This window comes from Candoia aspera, chromosome 6 (genome assembly GCF_035149785.1).
Source record: "Candoia aspera isolate rCanAsp1 chromosome 6, rCanAsp1.hap2, whole genome shotgun sequence".
Taxonomy (NCBI): domain Eukaryota; kingdom Metazoa; phylum Chordata; class Lepidosauria; order Squamata; family Boidae; genus Candoia; species Candoia aspera.
Genome location: NC_086158.1, coordinates 2,985,385 through 3,007,325, shown reverse-complemented (window position 1 = coordinate 3,007,325; position 21,941 = coordinate 2,985,385). Strand labels below are relative to the sequence as shown.

General features: G+C 53.3%; 1 protein-coding gene across 4 annotated transcripts in view; it reads right to left on the bottom strand.

Moving 5' to 3' along the window:
• Positions 1 to 671: 671 nt before the first annotated feature.
• TNK2 (tyrosine kinase non receptor 2) overlaps positions 672 to 21,941 on the bottom strand; it is an 80,834-nt gene continuing 59,564 nt past the window's right edge. For 3 of the 4 annotated variants that reach the window (XM_063306247.1, XM_063306250.1, XM_063306246.1), the window contains exons 10-16: positions 13,809 to 14,003; positions 11,831 to 11,922; positions 9,408 to 9,452; positions 4,723 to 6,107; positions 3,696 to 3,791; positions 2,230 to 2,357; positions 672 to 1,006 (exon numbers count right to left, since the gene is read on the bottom strand). In XM_063306247.1, the coding sequence (XP_063162317.1) occupies positions 1,000 to 1,006; positions 2,230 to 2,357; positions 3,696 to 3,791; positions 4,723 to 6,107; positions 9,408 to 9,452; positions 11,831 to 11,922; positions 13,809 to 14,003 (1,948 nt within the window). In that variant the 3' untranslated portion in view covers positions 672 to 999. The remainder of the gene's footprint in view (positions 1,007 to 2,229; positions 2,358 to 3,695; positions 3,792 to 4,722; positions 6,108 to 9,407; positions 9,453 to 11,830; positions 11,923 to 13,808; positions 14,004 to 21,941) is intronic. The other variant, XM_063306249.1, reaches the window with a different exon arrangement.

Genomic DNA, 21,941 nt, shown 5'->3' with positions numbered 1-21,941 from the left:
TAAAAATCAGACCTGCTTCCCCTGAATGTTTCCATTTCAAGCTGAGCAAGAGGGAAAGAGACCATGTTCAGGGCTGGGACTTCTGCACACCAGCCTTCAGTGCAAGCTACAACGATGCTATGGAATCAGTGTGCAAATGAGATGCCTTTGTGCCATTTGCATGACTAACCCAGATTACTAACTGGTGTCATCTGCATGATGATGCTGACGTGTGACATCATGTACCCAAGGTGCCCAGTGAAAAGCCACCTGCGATGTGACATCACTTGCGTGATGACCCCATTTGGGGACCAATGCTACCTCGTGCAATGTCATGTGCACAGTAACACCGCCATAGGCATGACATCACACGCACAATGTTATGACACATGGCATCGTTTGGGCAATGGCATTATTTGTCCAGTAATGCTGGGACGTCCTTGGCGTGATGAGGCACTGGCACGCATGACATCTTTTGCACAAAGTTTCACATTGTTTACATTCAAAGGACTTAAAAAGCAACCTTAATCAAAAGATGGTGCGCAATGGCGACATGACACACATCACATCACTGGCCTCCCCCTCACGGGCTCCCTTATCCCGTGCACCCACTTTCCAAGAATTCAACAGCCAGATGTCGCATCCCCCAGCCCCATCCCTTCCCCGGAGACAAATCTGCAGGTGGCAGCGAATCCTTTTTTTCCAAAATAGAACAGAGTATTTATATATTAACGTAACACTTCTCTTTACAAAAGAAATCCAGCGACATGAATAACAGCCAGAAGCAGGAGCTCAGGAGAACACAAGCAACTCAGCCTGAGGGCACCGTCACCGGCTGAGAGGGAGGCGAGGTGGGGGGGTCACACTGGCTGTCCACAGCAGTCCTGGCTGCAGGGTTGCTTCTCTGGGATCCGTCATCCACCGTCTCGAAAGGGACTCTTGGTCCAATAGTATTGGAAGAGGAGGGTCCTCAATTCTGGGCATCCCCAAAGGGTCAACAGTTTGGGAGGACAAACACCTTCACCGTCTGGAAGGACAAAGAGCAAGAAGAAGGCCAAATTAAACCAGATCTCTCTCTCTCTCTCTCCCCCTGGAGCAAAACTGCAGTGGTCAGGACACACACACACACAGAGGGGACAAAAATTCAGTGGAAAAGTGGGAAGAGAACCTATCTTCTTATTTTGGATGAATTCACACAGCACACTTTACCTGCTCACTAAATTCCTCTTTTCTGAGTTCACACAATACATTGAACCACACACCAACTAAGTAAACTTTTTTTTTTAATCCATTCAGTTGTGTCCGATTCTCAGAGACTGCCTGGACAAGTCCCTGCGGTTTTCTTGGCCAGGTTTTTCAGAAGCGGTTTGCCATTGCCTCCTTCCTAGGGCTGAGAGGGAGGGCTGGCCCAAGGGCACCTGGCTGGCTTTGTGCCTAAGGCGGGACTAGAACTCACGGCCTCCCTGTTACTAGACTGGTGCCTTAACCCCTACGCCAAACTGGCTCTCAAGGAAACTAGGTTCATCCAAAATGTTGAAGCCACGGAAATACTTGCAGAGTGTAAGGAAGGTGACCTTGACGGAGATACGCAGGAACCATTACCCAGGCAAAGGGGGCTGGAACATTTTTTTAGCCCTGGGAAGCAAGATAACCTTCGGAGGCAACTCAAGCAGATGCCCCCCTGATGCACAGGAGTATAAGAAGGTGGGGGGAGTGGGGGTCCAGCAGCCCAGTCAGACTTCCAGTATTCTGTCGTTAGAGCCATCCAAAAAGAAGGAGTTTCAGTCTGTGGAGTAGATTTCCCGGGCTGCTCTACCCAGCGCGGCTGACAATATTACCAGGTTCACATCACCCATGCTTAGCACACCATATCCAGGCATCCAGGCACTGAGTCTTTCACTGACCTGGTTAAGTCAGGGGCGCCCTACCTAAAGCCCCAGAGCAAAATAGGGCCCACCCAGTGGCAGCCCCACTGCCTCTCCAAAACTGGTTCCTGACCGTACATTTCAATCAGGCAGGGAAGCAATTGATTCCAGAGCACTGAAGGAACCTTGACTGATCTCAAAGAAAAGCTAAGCAGGGTCAGAGCCGGCCAGTACTTGGATGGGAGACCGCCTGGAAACGCCAGAGCTGTAGGCTAATCTGAGAGGCTCAAATACTTCCCAGAAGGCAACACTGGCAAACTTCCTGGGAGGAGACCTCCCCTCTCCTGTGAGGATGCCCCCAGCCACGCAGTACGGTCGCTCTTACTTGTGTTGGGAAGCACTGTAGGGGTCCAGCAGGTGAGAACTGGCCTGCTCCAAGTTCCAGTTGAACGTCTCCAGAACTTTGTGACACTCCAGCCGAGTCTTCAGTCCCAGGCAAAAGAGCTGCTCAACCTACAGAGGAGGCAAGGCAGTGGGCGAAGGAAGAGGCCAGGCCACAGAGCGGGCTCCTCGGGGAAGCCCTCCTGAAGCAGAACGGCAACCCCACCGCAGTTGGTGGGAGGGGAGGAGGAGGAAGGGAGGTCCTGAGCTGAAAAGGGCTGTCCACCCCCATCTTGAAGGGCTGGGTGCTGTCTTTGGAGCTCCTCCTCCTCCTCCATCTCTGCTGCACAAGCAACGGGAAAGCGACGGCTGCATTCCCAGAACATATTTAACCTGGTTACTAAGATGGCCCAATACACTGAACTATGCTCAACGTCTTGGCTTCGCACAACTTGCTAAGCCGGAAAAAAATAAAGACAAACTAGCCAAGGTCAACGCTACCCAAGCTTAGCATGTTGTGTAAATGCCTCTGCCTCGCCCAGGTAAGCATCTTGTGTGACTTCAGTGCCCACTGGCTGCGTTCGCACCACGTGCTTGATCCAGGTAACGAATCGACCTGTTTTCTGAGCTTGCGCAATACAGTGAATCCCGCACTCACCAAATGGACTGGGTTTGCCTGATGCGCTGAAGCCACAAACTTCTACCAAAGGTTAACTCTGACCATCGTGTCTACCCTGCGGTCTCATTTTTGAGAAAAGGCCTAGGGAAAGGGTGGAAGGAGGGCAGAAGGGCCAAGGGCCTTGCGGGAGGGAGCACGTCCACAGCGTGATCTCGGTCCAAGTCATTTTTCTCAGGTCTGGATTAAAAGGCTCCTGTGAATTTATGGGCTTGGCACAATCTGTGCCCGTTGCCCAGCGGTTTTGGATGGCAGTGCCCGTTTTCTTGCTGTTCCCGGAGCCGAGCATTACCCAAACTATCCCCAAGCCAGGAATGTCATCACCCTCAGAGTTTTAAGGAAGGTGAGTCAAGTCCACGAAAAGGCCCCGAACAACCCTCCCCAGCTGAGTCGCCGTCAGAACCCTCAACCAACATGGAGAACGGTAGTGCCGGTGGGAGAAGGTGGCCCTCTAGGCTGGCATACCCGGGGGCAGCAGGTGTGCATTACAGGAGCTTTACGTTGGCCACCCCCTGCCAGCAGGGGCCTAGCCCAGTGCTGGTTAGAGGCGTCGGACTACAATGACCATGTGTCTGGGAGGAGGCTAGGAGATAAAGCCCAGCTCCTGTGACAGTTAGCAGGATTGGGAAGGCTGGTCTGTAACTCCGTGATCCAAGAAAACATCCCTCAAGGGTTGGTTTTTGGTTTCTGCTGGATTCATTCTGGGCCAGGGCCACCAGCCCGCCCCCCCGCAAGTCCCCCCGCCCCCGCTACCTTGTGCCAGGAGGAGAAATGCTCCATGCAGATGCTTTTACCTTCAGATACTGGACAGCCTTCTGCACGTTCCAGCTGTGATTCTGCAGAGCGGCTTGACACTCCTCCGTGGTGACGCCGTGCACGGTCTCCTGCACCTGCAGTGGCAGCCAAGAAGACAGAGCGGGGTGCTCTTTGTGTAACTCCCTTTCGCCATTAGCAGGCAGGACATCTTATGCTAGAACCAGGCAGCTGCGTAACAACCGCCTGTCACGGTCCTGCTGAAACCAACCGGCAGCCTTTGAAACTGATGCTCTCCGGAGGGGCTGCCCCAAATTCTTACTTCCTGTGGGAGGGACTGCGGGGAGGGATGCAGCAGGCTTGAAGGAAGCGGCGGGGGGCGGGGGGGAGCTGGGCACATCTGACATCTATGCACCAGCTCCTGCTCTCACCAGTTGCCACCACTGACCGCTGTGTCATGCACGAGACGGACATGAATCCTGTGGCCCAACAATGTCTCTGGGTCAGGAATGGTGACCTCTTTCGTATTTTCTTGAAGTCAGGCGTCACTCAACTGCCTGCCAACCAGGAACTGGCCCTCCGAGTTTTAAGGAAAGTAATTCAAGTCCCAGAACCACCTTCTCCACCTGGGGTCAAATTGGGGGCAGGGGAACAGGCCTCTCCTGCCCACGGAGCTCCTTGCTCCTTTCAGACAATGCAGGTCATGCCAAGTAGACTTGGTTGCATTCGCAGGACCTGCTTAACCTTCAGGTTCCTGAACTGACTCATCTTCTGGGGTCACCCATTCCACTGAACATACCCTACCCAAATGGGATGGTTTGTGCAATGCAATTAAGGCAAGCACGCAACCCCAAAACCGTCACCAGGATCAAATCAATCAAGCCGCGCATGAAGCAAACTACTGTTTACCGCAGACACGGTTGCACGTTGTGGGAACACCACCACCGTGGCGAATTTGTAGACTTCTCACCGTCACCTGTGACCTGGGCTGGGGACTCCCTTATCACACGTCCACCCGCTCATCCGGCTAGAGCCAGCGATGTGGCTGTTGCCAAGAGCGCTACTCACCAGTCGTATCTTATCTGACGGCCGCGGCCCTTCGGAGCCATCGTAGATGATCTTCTGGAGGCTGCAGGTGGCCTTGACGGCACTGTTGCTGTTGTTGGAAGAGAAGTTGGCTTTGTAGTCCGGCTGTTGCTGGATCATGGGCCGCACGGTTGCGGTGGTGACTGCTCGGCTCGGCGGCCCAGCTTCATCCGGGTTCTTAATCTCCTTGAAAAACTTCTCATACTTGTCCAGGTACGGGGGGCGCTCCGGGAGCAGATAGTAGTGGGTGTTGCTGACTTTCCGGCCATCCTTGACGATGGGCAGGATGCAGGGTCCCTTGGCGCTCTCTTTCCCTTGGGCCTGGATTACCTTGGGGGCGGCATATTTGGGATCCAAAGCGAAGCTCTGGGTTGTGGGCATGGGCTGCTTCCCGGGGGACGTGGACAGGAACATGCCCAGAGAAAGCGGGGAACAAAGGCCGGCCCTCGGCTGTGGAGATCCGCCCTGCAGCGCCCTCGGACTGGGAGTCCTGGATCCGGGCTGGGACAAGCGGTCTCGCGGAGGGATCTGGGGTGGACGGTCTTCTTCCCCTCCAGATGCCGGGGACGGTTCTCCAGACCAGCGGCCGTGCTCGTTCCTACGGGAAGGGAGGGGCAGGATGGGCACCCGAGGGGGGATCTGCGGCTTGTCCTCCCCGGGGCTGGGGGGGGTGGCCACGGAAGGGACGCCCAAGGGGACATTGAGGCGCTTCATGCACTCTTGCTGCAGCTCCTGGAAGATCTCCGTGGTCTGGGCAGGACTCGGCTGCTTGGTCTCCTTGGGGGGCAGGAAGAGGTTGTCCTCCAGCGGGGGAGCCGGGCGGTCTCCCTCCGAGGCGAAGCCACAGTTAACTTCACCCGTCTCCCAGCTTCTGCCCTGCGGCCGCCCCACCAGCCCTTCAGCGCTATTGATGGAGCACACCTCCAAGTCTTCCTCGTCCTGGGCGACGTCGTCGTAGGCGGGCGGCAGAGGCAGGGGGCGGGCATCCCAGTCCACGATGGGAGTCGGGTGGAGGGGACGGGGCAACGCTTGGGTGGGACTCTGAGGAGGTGTCTTGTCCAACAGGGAGAAGGCCTGCATGGCCAGCCTGGCCAGGGAGGGGGCGCAGAACTCCCCTACGGGTGACGGGGTGGTGGGAACAGGCTCGTCCCCAAAGTCTATTAGCGTCACCTCGTTGGCAGGCGGGCCGCCCCCTTTGGAGCGCGGCAGGAGCAGCCTCTCGCCCACCTTGGTGCCCGAGACACAGGCGGAGGGCTTTCCAACCCGCAGCCCTCCGCTTGCAGGTCCGGATTTCTTTTTCAGGCAGAGTTGCTTGAGACTGATGGCCAGAGCGTTCTCCTCCTCGCTCACTGGGTCGTACAAGGGCTCTGAAACGTGAAACGTGGAAGACTCAGCTGGTTTGCAGCCTTGCCCAGCGGTTGCTGTGCTGGGAGGGAATGCAGGGAGCTATGGTCCGGCACATCTAGAAAGCACCAGCTGGGGGTGACTGGCGTAGAAGATGCCTTTACAAGGACGCCAGAAATAGGAAGGAGGGCAGATCCTCTTTCCTGACAGCCAGATGTCTTCGGATCAACCACCCTTGGCATGCTGAACCCAGGCAAGGCGACTTGGACCACCAACCCATCTGGGTAAGCTAATGCAACATCCCCAACTTCATGTTCTCTGGATGCACTTGGCTTCAATCCCCCATTCCCTGCCAGCAGGTCTACCAAGCTGCACCAAATAAGGGTAGGTTGGTCCCTATAATAAATAACTATCAGCTGCAGATCCATGACTGCTCCACTCCACATGCCTTCTAGAGATCTGGTTGAAGACAGGCACCACGCTGGCTTTTAATATCTACTCTGCCCCCCAGGTCACTGAACTGGGTGCCACCTTGGCTAGGGCAGAAGAAAGGGCTGAATATCATGGATGCTGCAGCAGAGGTATTTAAGGATTTCCCCCGAAGAGAAGATGCACGTGGGTGGTGCTCGTGTACTGAGGGAAGCATGCTGGCTGCGTTCAGACAACATGCTTAGCCTAGGTCCTGAAAGATGCGCAGAACTCAACAGTAATCAAAGGGGGCACAACTTCATTATGTGCCGGCTTTCAAAAAGATTAACCAGGCTTATCTAGTTGTAAAAAGTACAGCAGCTAGGTCTTTTAACTGCCACGGATGGGGGGGGAGGGCTCAGCCGCACGGGCAAACATGACCACAGTGGGGCCGTGCAGCCCCCCACCCCCAAAACCCACTCTTCTCAGTCACTGCAATCCAAACCACAGCAGCCTACAAGCAGGGAGGGCACAACATGAGGCACGCTCAATCTGCAGGGGCAGAAATGGACAGGACCCATCGCCCTCCTGGGCTCCCACCCCAGCACTGAATACCCCGCATGCTGTTAGGTTAGGTTTCTGTCCTGTGGAAATCTAAGAAATGAGTTAACAGGTCAAGCTTCTTGTCCTTATGAAGGCAACAGGGAATCACCCTGAGAGTTTGACTGTCTTCTTATCATATTTAGGCAAATTTGTATTCTGTTCTCATCCCCAGCAATGATCCGACGGGAAAGGCTTCGCAATGAGGGGCCGTAGGCTGGCTGGACAGTTTGGCTGCCAGATTTGGTGACCCCCCCCCCCCCCGAAGTTGAGCAGGACGGTGTGTGCAGCTCTGGCCCCTGCTTAGAATTCATCCAAAGCCAAATTATTCCACCAGGGGGCAGCAGATGCAAAACTAAAAGGGCCAGCTGCCTTTCAGGAGGTTTCCTTTCAAAAGGAGGCTAATGGGCTAGGGACAGTCGGGATGGGACAGTCGGGATGGGCCAGTCTGTCGTGTTATTGAAGGGTGTTGCTTTCTTTAAATGGGGATTACTATACAGGTGAATGAGGTAAGGGCTGAAGAAGTGAATTGTGCTGGTCCTTGGGAATGCAACACCCCCCAAGATCCGGTTAGTCCGAATCTGCTGGCCTTTCAGACAGTCCTTAAGACCTAGCTTGTTTTCCAGGAAAGAGGATTGGCAGATCAGCTGAGCCCCGCCATCCTGGTTGGGGACCTTCCACAGATGCCATTATTACATCTCTTCATTTTTGGTTATTGCTTTTGATCGACCTCTGATTTGTACAGCTTTTTCAACGTGGTTAGCCATCCAGGGCCGTGCTTGTGAGATGGGCAGCCATACGGATAGATGGAAATAAATAAAAAATAAACACAGGTAGTCCTCGCTTAACAACGGTAATTGGGGCCGGCAACTGCATTGCTGAGCCACGCGGTCATAAAGTGTGATGTCACGTGACCATGCTGACTTACGACGGCAGTGGTGGCAGTTCTGGTTGCTGTCGTTAAGTGAATCCAGCACAGCTGTTAAGAGTGATGTCACGAGGTTGCCATTTGCAACCTCCTGCCGGCTTCCCCATTGACTTTGCTTGTCGGAAGCCGGCAGTGAAGGTTGCAAATGGCGATCACATGACCGTGGGACACGGTGCCCGTCCTAATTGTGAGGTGGTTGCTGAGTACCCAAATCGCGATCATGTAACCGCGGGGACACTGCAACGGCCGCAATTACAAGAACCAGTCATAAGTACCCCTTGTTCAGCACCGACGTAACTCTGAATGGTGGCTGAACAAGTGGTTGTTAAGCGAGGACTACCTGTACTCTTATAAGGAACAGCCCAGGAGAGAGACGCATCTGGCAACCTAAGGGGAATTTAGGAAGGAAGAAATGTCTCAGTCAGGAGAGGAGGTGAGTTGTCTGTCTTGGTCTGCATGCTTCTTTCCAAGACCTTCATGCAAGCCCCTCATTTCTAGAGATGGGGACCAGGCGGTTGTTAGTGGGGGCAGGCAGGGCTCACAGCATGCCCTCCCACCCCCAGGTACCTGTAACGGGCAGAAGGAATGACCCTGAGGGACAGGACGAAGAGCCACAGCCAAGACAACAGTCAGATGAAAGAAACCTGAGTCCGGACCAGGACTGTAACCTGTGAAAATGCCTCAGATAAGCCCTTCCCTGGTTCTCACAAAGGTAAAGGGGGAGGGGGAAGTGCATTCAGGCTTGCAAGATTGATATCAGCCTTACCAGGTAGACCAGACAGGAAACATGACCAGATGAGCTAATTCTACTTTATTGTAAGGCTACATTGACAGAATCTTGCAAGTCTGAAAGTACAAATCTCCTGCTGTCCCCTTTACAGCCCAATAACTTAGGGAGGGTCCCTCCTGAGCCTCTTGCCCCACCCACTATCCAGCTGCAGGCTCTGCCCTCTCTTATCTGACCCTTCCCTCGGCAGCCTCTCTTCGCCCCATCTCCCAAGGTCTTTCCCACAGACCATTACGTATGCCCTCCCACCCCCAGCTACTTGTAACAGGCAGAAGGAATGACCCTGAGGGACAGGAGGAAGAGCCACAGCCAAGACAACAATCAGATGAAAGAAACCTGAGTCTGGACCAGGACCGTAACCTGTGAAAATGCCTCAGAGAAGCCCTTCCCTGGATCTCACAAAGGTAAAGGGGGAGGGGGGAGTGCATTCAGGCTGGCAAGGTTCTGTTGCTGTTACCTTATACCAAAAGTAGTATCAGCATGCATGGCTTTGGTTTCCTACTCTGGTCTACCTCGAAGGGCTGACAATGCCTGTCAAGAGAGGCACAAAGAGAAGACAGACGCAAGAGGAGGAGTGGCCGGGAACACGGCCCCACTTACGCTTCAGAAGTATCGAGGGCTGGGGCGGCCGAGGTGGTGGCTCTCCTGCAGGACAGAGAGAGAGAAAGAGAAGAGAAAGAGACCCCCGGAGAAAGAGAAAGGAGAGAGCAGGCCATTAGTTAGCGGCTTCATGCGAGGTGGGGGCAGAGGCGGTGCATAGTGGGTGGTGTGCAAGCCGCAAATCGGCCGGGCCAAGGAAGAGAACTTGCGGCAGGCAGAGCTTCCACTCCTAAGCAGCGATGGGGCAGAGTGAGAAGCAGAGATTGTTTTTCTTAAAGGAGAAAACTCCTTTACGCTGAACTCCTCCGGACTTCTGTCCTAGTGAGCCATGGCCGGGAGAGCCCGGGCTGCTATGAATGAACGCCCGCCCTCCGCATGTGCACAGCAGGACTTGCACACGTGGGCAGGGGGTCTCAGGCTATTCATGCAACAGCCCACCCCCCGGTTGGGTAGAAACTGTCCTCTTTAATAGGGTATTTGGGGAGGAAGGCAGGGAAATACTTGGATGAGAAGTTTAAAAAGTCAAGATGGTATTTTCTCTGCATAATTTTTTCTTCTCCTTCTCTTTTTTTTAGCATTTACAGATAATAGTACAGTGGAGATTATGGCACTAAGTTCAAAAGATTAATTTTTAAGATTTTTTTATCCCACCTTTACTATTATTATTTTTATAAATAACTCAAGGTGGAGAACATACCTAGTACTCCATCCTCCTCCTCTTTTCCCCACAACAGCCACCCTGCGAGGCGGGCTGGGCTGAGAGCCAGCTTTTGTGCCTAAGGCGGGACTAGAACTCTCCTACCACTCCTGATTGGCTCTTGGGCTGAGAGAGAGGGACTGGCCCAAGGGCACCCAGCCACACATCTTCATGCCTCAGGCGGGACTAGAACTCACAGCCTCCTGGTTTCCAGTCCAACACCTTCACCGCTACATCAGACTGGCTCTTGTGATATAGTGCTGTTGTGGTGCTTTTATATCTATTGTTACTTTGGTTTTACTCCACTGGGGGTCACGTTTTACAAGTAGGACGGCCACCCCGATTGGATAAATAAATACATAAACTGATCACTCAAGCACCTCTGACAGACTGTTGCCAGAAAAAGAAAAGTTATGAGGAAATGACAAAAGTTTGTGGTTTTGATGAAAAGGTTCAACTTGGTGTATTCGCACAACCCAAGGAACCAGACCGAGCGGAGACGTTCCCATTAAGTTCTGAGCCTGGTTAGTGTTAACCTTAGTTAGTTTTTTGTGGCTTGGTGGGTTGTGCAAACCTATTTGGTTAGTCTAGGGTTCACTGTAGAGGTAGTCCTCGTTTAGCAATCACAATGGGTATTGGCAACTTGGTTGTTAAACGAAGCGGTCGCTAAGTGAAACCTCAACAGTGCTCACGATTTACTTCAGCTTTCCTTTGCTTTACAGACCTGCAAAGGTCGTAAATGCGAGGATGGGTGGCAAAGTTACTTCTTCATCACCGTTGCAACTGCATATGGTTGCTAAACGAGGCAGTCGCTAAACAAGGGCTACCTGTATTGTGCAAACCCACACAGTGAGTTAATTCAGTGACCAGGTGAACATGGCTGGGATTTCTCATTTTATGGAGGAAACTTTTGCCATGTTAGCCTTGCGCTCCAACGGTTTGGCAATGGCGTTAACTTTGGAAGCCTGGCTATGCTGCTTTTAAACCCCCAAAGTTACTTTGAATGCCAACAGATGTCGACTAAGGACAAGTGGCTCTTTGAAGCTTGTGGCTACCAGATTCTTTTGAAACTGGGTTCTAACAAGCATCTGGAAAAAGAAGGAATAAGGGACAGAAGCAGCTGTGAGTGGGAGCAAGTAAGAAAACACTGAAAGCCCAGGAAACCGTTCCAAAGAAAAGCTCTGAGAAAACAGCCCTTCCCGGCTTCCCAGATGTGCTGGGACTACAGCTCCTATGATTCCCTCCCATCCAGTTAGAGAGGACCGCCCCAGGAAATCCTGTGGCTGCAGCTCAGCATTTCACCCCGTCTCAATGGCACAGCTGTGGAGTTCCTGGTGTTCTCGGAGCTTGATTATTTGCTTGCAGACATGACATGACCCAAGCAGGTAGCAGGGGTCCCCACCCTCCCTCGCACTGACGGTGCTACCTAGGCAGGAAATGCAACATCTGCAAGCCAACCGCCAGGCTCAGAGACTACCCAGGACGACGCAGTTCAACCCTGAGCTACAGATAACCCTCTTCTGTTGGGCATAACTGCTGTTTGGCTTTGGAGACTACAGTTCCCAACATGCACCAGTGCAGGGGACCACAGACAAAAAGCACCCTGGGTCTTGTAGTTCTGCAATGCAGTCATGCAATGGTGACTCTGCAGTCAGGCTGAGCTGGAGGGAACAGCTCTAGTTAGGCAAGCAGGTGGATGGCTGGATGGAATGATGAAACTTCTTACTTTTTGTCCTTCCTGGCAGCTGAGTAGGCCTAGCAGGGTTCAAATCCAATCCTAGGACATCTGGGGGGTCCATGGGATTTCCCAGGTACAAGCTGCAGAAGATGAGTAGGGGGAGAAAAAAGAGAGAGGTTGAAACAATCCACTTTCTGCCTTCTCTGACCATTCTCTCCTCTCTCTCCACACTTGCTGCTTCAGACCCCACGCGGAGCACGGAAGAGCTGGGGTTTCTGCCTAAAGAGTTTGCAAGCTCCTAGGCATGGCTTGCTGGCCGGCTGGGGTAGCTCACCTAGAGGAAAATATATCTGTTTGGATGATATACCATCAGCGCAGGTGAAAAGTGCAATCGCTCTGCTTGCTGTTGAAGAGCAGTTCCCTCGAAGGGCTGCTTAAGCTTTCAAGCTGACTTGCAGTGACTCCCAGATGATGGGATTTTAGGCCTGGGAGCTACTAGGCCTCCCAGTTTCAATTCTATCAAGCAGGTGGGTTTCACACAACCTGGGCACACTGCTGCCCCCCAGGAAAAGAGCAAAGGACCTTGAGGCTGACAAAACCTACGGGGTGCCCTCACATAGCATGCTGAATCCACCAATCTTCCGGCTTTGCACAATATGCTGAACCGTAAACTCACCCAATTTGTTTGCACAATATGCTCAACCACAACACAACACCCATCCACACACCCTAATTATTAACACTGAATCAGGTCGAGAAACATCCCATAACAAAGCCAAGGTGAGCCGCTCCTGAATTGTGGCCTGAAAAACTCCCTGTGTTTCTGGACCTCAACCAAGGTACCGAACAGGTCACGGGAATGCTTCTGGCAGGCTTGGGCCTAGCCCGGCTAAATGTGTGTCCAAACACAGTGACCACCACTGGCAGCGGGCAAACCTCAGAGCACCCACCCAGCTACCACATCGAGAGGCAGAGCCGAGGTTACGCAGCCACACCCACTTGGAGGAATGCACACACGCAAGGGCCAAAACACACACCCACACCCACGGCTCACACACCGAGGCTTTCGCCGACCTATCTTAAATTTTGGCAATAAAATAAAATGTGAAAGGTAAGATGGCCACAGGAGGGGCTGAGCCTTCTGAGGAAGGAAACTACCTTCCTACACAGGATGTGGGGAATGACGCATCCTCCGGATGTTGCAAGTCTTGCACCAGTTTTAAGGGCCAACTACACCTCATCCGCCAACGTGGGTGTATGAGTCGGTGATTGTATAATAAAGGAACTGAATCAAAGGTGGGTGAAGGAATCTCAAAGGTCCTTTTCAGGAAGAGAGAAAAGTCAGTGAAAGCTACTTCTGGAGCGAGTGACTTAGAAAGCATCACTCAGCTGCTGCTTCTCGGCACACAAAAGCTCTTTGTCTTATTTTTCAGAAAAAGGGGCTTCTATTAGCAGAGTTTGCTTCTTTTTAAGGCACAGCCGGGTTCTCCAGGCCACGCTCCTCACCGTCTGCATTCACACCAACACCCACACCCAGGTCAGCTAAAGACTTGGCAGTTGCATAGGCAACGTGCTCAGCTTTAATCCTGGCTTGCTCTTCACAGCTCAGCGTGTTGTGCACTCCCAGGGTTTATGGTTCCACGGGGATGCACGTCTGGAAAAGGGGCCCATGCCCATCGTGCAAATGCAGCCGATCTCCCCACCCAGAGCCAGGCAGGCATTTGGGCTCCTGTGCATACGAACTTCTCCCCACGGCCCAGGGGAAAGAAAGATGCCTTTCTCTCGGCCTCCCCTTCTCCCCAAGGGGCAACCCAGAGGCAGATGTGGATATTCCTTGCTGGAAAACGCTCGGCGGACCAACCCCTGCTCGGCCGGCTTGGGCTGGGATGCCTGCCACTGCTCCGGACGCAGGTGGTGGCAGGCTCTGGGACCGGGGCTGCTCCCCCATCAGGGATGACCCAGAGAAGGCACGGAGGAAGAGATGCGAGCTGGAGGACGGGCACACCTCCTCCATCCTCGTACTTACTCATCAATCTTGTCAGGAAAGCCCCAGCTTTGCTGCGGGTTGGTGTCGCCATGGCCCGTATGGATGAAGCTGTTCTTGAGAGGCTGGCTGATGTCGTGGGCAGACAGCCCTGCCACCGAGGTCACTGTGTTGCGTGGGAATTGGCCCACTTTCAGCGTTCGCTTATTCTGGCCCCGCCACCAGTAGTTCTCCGCCCTAGGAAAGAAGGCACGGCCGGGTTAGCGGAAGCAGAGCGAGCCAGTTTAGGGCTGACCACAGCAGACGCGTCCAGCCTGGCGCCCCCTCAGACTAGGATTCCCCAAATTTGGCCTCCTGGGAGGTGGGGTCCCAACACATCTGGGGGCGCCAGGTCGGAGAAAGGTGGCCCGCCACAGTTAGTCGAATCTGACTTATTCCTACGCTGACCAAGAGGACTAGCAACATGAACGCAGAGAGGAGAGGAGCCATCTTGAGGGAGAAGTATCAGGGACTGCCTGCATATTCCCAGATCTCACCGCAAATTGTGCCTGTCATGGTTTTGGACATGTTGCAGGATGCAGTGTGCACACACACACACACACGCAGCTTCCGAGCAAAGGTCTTGGCACTTCTGCTCTGGCGAAGCAACAATGACCAGCTCCGTTTCCCTCTCTGGAAGTCTGCAGTGGTGCCCGTTAGAGAGCAACAAAAGACTGGGCTTTCCAGGCCAAGCTGAGCCCCCGCCAGGTGCAAAATGCTGGTCTGCGCAACGTGCTTCAGCCAGTCAGGATCCAGCAGACCACAGGTGTCTGCAGATGTGGTCAAAAAAGTCAAGATGGTGCCCGACTGAAGCACCGCCTGTGATTGCACATAAAAAACAGACGGAGATTCGATCACACCATTGTGGCCACCATTCTGACTTTTTTGACCACACCCTGGGGACACCTTGCAACAAACTCGGCTTGTTTAGTTGAAGTTTCCGCGGGCTAAAAAACCCAGAGAACCAAATAGCCCGGGCTTACTGCTTGTCTTGCAAATTCCGTAAATTCATTTGTCGCTGCATGAAAAACGATCTCCCCTTTAGATTACACCTCGTCGCTTCCTCTGTGCAGTCCCTGGTGATAATCCCCCCCGGAAGGTCTGATCCATCCCGTTCCTCCCTCCTGGCAGCCTTCCTTCTCCTTGTGCTACAGAAGGATTTGGAAAGAGTGGGCTTGCAAATTCCTACCCACCATCCTGGGAGCCCTGCACGGTTGAGGGAAGTCGCCTGGCTTCATCTTCTGCAAATGCACGTTGCACACGGTGGCGGGGTTGGTGGTGCTGGGCTGTCCCACGAGGCACCTCCCAGACCGGATTTTTATTGATTGATTTACGACATCTGCACACTAATCCAACGGCACGTAATCAGCTTCAGAGCCGGCATGAGATCTTCTCACCCAAATCCCTGGGGCCAGTTGGAGAGACTCAATATTCCAACTCTTCAAGCTTCTAGTCCTTAATGTTTAACACCCCGCACATTTCTACTCTTCCTCCATCTTTCTACACACGACCTGCTTTGTTTTTTGGCCACTTCCCTCCTTCTGTTTCCATTACTGTTTGCGTCCAGACATGCTTCATCAGACCAGTTCCTAGGGACTGCATTCACACAACACGGTAACCTTGGTCACATCAGCCCTCCGTTTGCCTGCTTGGAACTGAACAGTTGCTAACCCACCAGGCAATCAGCTCAGCTTGGCGGAGTGCCCGTTTCGCATCCACACCGCCTGCAGCCGAGCCGTGAAATTCAGCCTCCTGCTTTGCCATTTTAAGGACTGGCAAGGGAGAGCGTGGGCAAGGTTCACCTCGGGTAAATCATGGTTTTCCCGGGTCCAAGGGCAGGTCCATGGGCTCTCCGGGCCAAGGGAAGAGATCTTGGCTGCGGCTTTCAGATGCCCTTTCCCCTCTTTCTCTCCCCACGCTGAGTAATTAGCTGGCACCGAAAGACACTCGCCAGGAAGGTAAACAGGAAATGGGGCTGAGCCAGCCCATGGAGGGTGACTCACAGGTAACCTCAGGAGATGGCCTTCCCCAGGAGGAAGCAGGAGTGGTGGGGCAGAAAAGCCCAGCTTTCCACCACGCCTCCCCCCTTGGGATAGCACCCATAAGGGTGCCAAAAAAGAACACGGTCTGGACCCAGATTCCCTTCGGAGCTTCAATTCCTCCAGGCTTCTGCATCGCATCAGCTTCAGTGGGGACCCTGAAGAGCTGCTTCCCGGTATCTGCTGGTGGGGCTGGCCCTAGAGCCCTCGGCTGCCCACAGCTGCGAAGGCCAATGGGCAGGAGCCTTCCTCTGCCTGCGCTCCTCTGCCCCGCCTCCAGATGCCCGGGTTCGCCCATTTACCGGGGTGTCTGTAGGGGGAAGGGGGTCAAAAAAGTCAAGATGGTACCTGTGACTCTGGCCAAAGCCCTTCCCCTCTTTTTTACGAGGAGGGGCAGGGTTTCAGTTGCAGCCACTCTCTTGACTTTTTTGACCCCTTCCCTTCACTTAACTTGGCCTGTTAACGATTTGCAGCTGTGGCCGCAAGGATGCTAAGCTTGGTTAGCCTCAAACCTGGGCTGTTTCTGTGGCTGGGCATGCTGGATTCAGCCTGCTTATGATCCAGCGAATGGGTCAACCAGTATCCAGGTTGAGTGCCTTGTGGGAAGGCAGCCCCACGAGTTTAACTGGGGATGGAAAGCACCACTCAGAAACGACACCCGCTTCTCCTCCCTTGCGCACAAGGACCTTCCATTTCAGGTTGAAAAATATTTTGCAAACCATTAAAAATTTGTTGCGGATGACAAGTCCAATCAGCAGCCAGCTGGGCCCATGGGGTCTGTAGTCCCACACCTCCAAAAGACCTCAGGGTCAGAAGGTAAACTAAAGGACGGGCTGCTTGTTTTGCATCCTTCCCACAAGGCATACCTGCGCCGGCCTTCCCCTATCTCTGTAATATCAGGTGATGCTGTAAATCTGGATTAGCGGCACGTAAATCCTGGGACTTGCTTCCTGCAAGGGGGAGGCATTCAGCGATAAGCAGTCCGGTGGAGGACGTCGATGATCAGCCAGCCCTCGTGGGGAGGCGTGAACGCTCCTGCAGCCCTACAAGGAATCACAGCTGGGACAGAGGCCAACGTGTCCCAGGGAGCCCGTCCTGCCAGCGGGTTCATGCGGGTGCACCTGCTACCATGCAGCCCTACCCACAGGACGTTTTCTCCCCAACAGATTCAGAGCACGCACGGTGCCCAAGACAACCCGTGAGAACATCACACATGTCGCAACGTCATCGTGCCACCGTCACGTCCTTGCACAGTACAGCGTTGAGGTTGCACGTCGTGCACTGTGGCAGTGCCGTGGCATTGCTTGTGCGACGTCAGGACGCCATGACGTTGCTCGTTGCTCCTGCAGACCCCCACAAAGACAGGAATCGCCTGCAGGGGGCTTGAATGCCTCGCCAGTCTCCGGCTACCCACGTTTCATTTAGGAGAGATTCGTCTCCAATATTGCACCAAGGCAAAGTGAAATCCGGCATACAAGGAGCAGTTCTTAGCAGTAACCATGCAAAAACACACATGTACATCTGCACAGCATTGAAGCAATTCTAGCTTTCTTTCATGGGGTGTTGGCACGGCAAGGGAAAAAAAGGCGACAGATTAACAGGTGGACAGATAAACTCGGCCATGAATGCACGATGCCGTCATTTAACTCTCTCTGATCAAATTCCACTTCCAAGGCAGGCAGGTGCAGAATTTAAAATCACATCTAGAAACACCTGAAACCCTCCTGTGAGGTAGGCTGGACTGAGAGAGACAGAGAGGCCCCACGTGATCCCTGTGAGTTTCCTTGGGCAAGGGTAGACTTGAACCCGGGTCTCCGCAGTCCTAATCCAACACCTGACCACTACACTGCACTGCCCCACTCGGGCAGACTCCCTGCAAAAGCCATTGGGCAGCCGAGCCCAATTCTGACTGGCAGAAGCGTTTCAGCGAAAGGAAAAGAGAAGCTCTTCTGTTGGCAACGAGGTTCGGTGGGAGGGAGGAAGCAGGAACCCGCTAGCTTATTCTCCTTCACGCATCTTGGACTCCAACTCCCAGCTTCCCCACCCAGCCTGGGCTTTGCAGCCAGCAGCTCCGGGAGACCAAGCGACCCACTTGATTCGGGCGAGGGCCAAGAACGGCAGTGAGGCAACAAAGCCTGGCAAGGCTACAAGCCTAGTGAGGACAGGCTGATGGTGGATGGAGACGGATTTAGGGAAGACACTGAGCGCTGCAGAGCGCTGCTTAGCTGCTTAGTTTTTCATGCCAAAGGAAAATATTTTGCCCTACTGATCCAGTTTTGTCATGTTTAGCTTTGGAGGTCAGAGCCTCAAATTACTATTACTATTATTATTAATTTATTAGAGGTATAGCCTGTCTCTTTGGTTCAGGAGCTCAAGGCACCACACAGTGCTCCCTCCTCCTATTTTTATGCACAAGAATCCTGTGAGGTAGGCTGGGCTGAGGAAGGGTAACTGGCCCAAAGACACCCAGTGGTGGTGATGAAAATCATGATGATGAAAGTGAATAATAATAATAACAACAACAACAATAATAGCAGCAGCAGTAATAAGCAGCTAGTCATGGAGGCTTACTGAATATCAAAGAGACCAAACTGGCCTATAAGAAAGATCAAATGAAGAATAGAAGAGAGATGTGGCAAGGCAAAGTATTACATGGCCAGTACAGAAAAAAACTAGCAGGCAAAGCAGATACAACAAGACCTGGCAATGGCTACGAGCAGGAAAGCTGAAGGAAGAGACGGAGGGGCTGATTCTGGCTGCACAAGGCCAGGCCTTAAGAACAAACCCACATCAAACCAGAATCGAGAAGACAGCAGCAGACAGCAAACGCCCCCTCTGCAAAGAAGCCGAAGGAACAGCGGCCCTCCTGGTCAGCTGCTGCAAGAAGATCGCACAGGCTGACCACAGACAACGGCGTGACGAAGTAGCAACACTGGCGCATCGGGGTATCTGCACGAAATGCCCCTTGCCTGCAAGCAAGAACTGGTGGGGCCACAAAACAGACAAAGTCATAGAAAAGGAAGGCGCCAACGTGCTCCGGGGCTTGAGAATTCAGGCAGACAAGCACCTGCCACGCAGCACCCCAGACTTCACATCTGTTGGTAAGAAAGACAGAAAAGTTGGAGTGGACATTGCACTACCTGGGGGCGGCAGAATAGAGGGGAAAGGACTGGAGGAAGTCACAAAACACAAAGACCTGCCAAAGGGAGGAGAACGGCTGTGGCCAAAGGACCCAAAGGCAGTCCCAACAGTACCGGGCGCCTTGGGAGCCACCCCAAAACATCTGGGGCACCCCTGGAACACCATCGCATTGGCAGAATCACCTCCAGGCCCTTGCAAAAGGCAGCTGTACTGGGAACAGCTCTCATCCCGCAACGGTACCTTTAATATTCTTAATCAACGTCTGCCTATCCCAGATAGGTGGACAAAAATGCCAAATCCAGTCTAAACATCTGGCTGACTCAATCAAGCATAATAATGCCACCTCTTCCAAGTCCTCCTCTGTTGAGATGAAGACGCTCAGAAGCGTCCATGCTTGTCTTCTGCTATGTCTGAATTTAGGGAATTCTGGTCAGTTTAAATTCTGGTTAAGCATCAAGCCAATATGCTTGGTAACCTGGTTCCATTAAAAAAAAAAGTTAAAACAGCTTCCCCACCTTGGTGCTCTTAAGGTCTATTCCTGGGAATTCTGGATCTTGTGCTGCTGGCACAATGAACGGCTTCACACAACTTGCTGAACCTTAAACGCACAACAGGAGGATGCAGTTTCTGCACTCACATAAAATGCTGCACCCCAAAGAAATACTTTGTATGATAAATTAGCAGAACCAATCAGTCTTACGCTAGATTAATCAATGGCCTGGTTCAGGCTAAAGCAAATGTTAGTTCCTCCAAGACCTTGAACCACAAATAGCCCAGCCCTATTTCAACCTAGTTTAGTGTCTGGCGGGCACCAGGTTAGAGAAGGGAGGTTTAAAACAACCAGAAATCTTTGGCTAGAATTTGCTTGTGGAAATTTCCAGGAATGTATTTATGGTTTTTATATTGTGCGTAGTTCAGAAATGCACCCAATAAAAATAACCCTCCCCCTCAGAATAAAAACAAAAAACCAAACCTAAGTAGCCTGATTTTATTTCTGTCTTTTCCCAACAGGAGCCCAAGAATTTGCATCCCCTTCTGGGGAGACCCACCGTTCCAAGAAAAAGCACTCAGCAACCCCGTCCCCGAATCAACTCCTTTCTGCATTTGCACGGCCCGCTGAGCCCTGAGCTACCCAAACTGGCTGAGTTCACACAACACGCGTGTCCGTGTCAGACAAACCCCTAGCAGGTGCATTCAGACAACAGGCTAACCTCAGTCAGCCTTAACAGCAGACTGTTTCTGTGCAGGTCCAATGTGGGGTATTGTGCGAACCCGTCCCCTTGGGGAGTTTCCAATGCAACGTCTTGGGCGAATCCAGAAAAGGTGTTAACTTAAGAAGCATTTATTATTAAGTGTCTCCTCCTCCCTCCTCCCCCCGCCCCGGCCAAACCCGTCCACTGGGTCACCTGTCCTGGGGAATTCATCCCCGATCCTCCGAGCACTCAGAGGAGAAGCCAAAGCTGGTCTCTTCCAAATGGCCACCTCGAACTGTCTGTGCTTGGAAGGATCAGCTGCTTATGTACAGGCTCCATCACTCGGCAAGGCAAAGCGGTGATGTAAGATGGGTGGGGGCGGGCGGACACATGCAGGATCGGCATCTAACTACACCCAGTCTTTCTCTGGCTCCAATTTCAAACCCTCCCTGCAATTAAGGGCGCAACACTCATGGCTGGGCAGGCAGGAGCAAAGCCCATCCCTCAAGACACACAGTCTACCCCGGAGGTGACTAAGAGGGTGCCTCGCAGAAGAGACATCATGTGCCAGAAGGCAGCAAGGCAGGGAGGGGGGCAGCCGGCCAGCAGGCCACCAGCGACTGCCCGGAGGAGGCGGTCGAGCTCAGCAGCCTCCTGTTTCAACTTTTCAAACTTTCCCCCGCTGTAGCGCTCTCCCTGCGGTGTGGGGCTCCCACGCCCATCATGCTGGGCAGAGGCGTTGTAATCCATCCCATGGGGAGGGGCCGGGTTGAGGAGGGATCCCTAACTGAAGCTGGCCAAAGGAGACGCCCAGCTGCAGACATAAGCCGAGTTCACACAACTCACTAAACCAGTGTTTCTCAAACTCGGGAACTTTAAGACATGTGGACTTCAACTCCCAGAATTCCCCAGCCAGCTGTGCTTCGCTTATGGGTCAATGTCCTGGGCAAGACTACGAGACGCTCAAGCCAGGATCCAGGTTAAGCCGGTGGTGTGAATGCAGAGAGCGGAAGACAGGGAAACCGCTTGATCTGACAAGAAGCAGGACCCTTTCACTTTCCGAGATCTTGGCTCAAATGGGGGTCGGGGCCACCCTGTGGCTTCCTGCTTCCATCCCCACACCTTAGGGCAAATTCTTTGACCCACCTGGATGCAGGCTAAGCCAGCTGGAATCTGCGCTTGGTTTGTCCGGGCCCCAAGGGAGACGCAGAGAAGGGCCCCACGCCAGTCGCCCCGCAGAAAAGTCAGCCCTGGGCCCCAGAAGCGCCGAGGGGGCTCCCCCGGGCCAATGCCGGCCACCTAATGCATCTGACCCACCTCAGGCGGGCAGAGAGACTTTCTCCACTCAGCAAACAGCAGTGGGACTTTCACCGTGGCAAGGCAGTGCCTGGCATCTCTCCAGAGCGAGAGGGACGAGTCACCATGACGCAAGATCCCCACCTCCGCCTCCAGTTTCACACAACACACTTAGCCAGGCGAAGGGATTATTCTGCCTCCTGCACAGCACATCTAGCCGTAAGCTAAGCAAACTGCCTGGGTTTTCACGATGTGCAATGATGTTAAAAATTAAAAGTCATGGTAGAAGCCCTTTCTACTCTCGCACTAACCCTGACCCAAGCCACAGGTGTGTAAACACTGCCACTAGATCAGGGTAAACACAGCATCCAAATGCAGCAGCCATTACCACTGGCTTGAATCTACTGATTCACGTGGGCACTGGGAAGCCCTGGGGAAATGCGGTCGCCGCAGCCGCACAGGCGCAG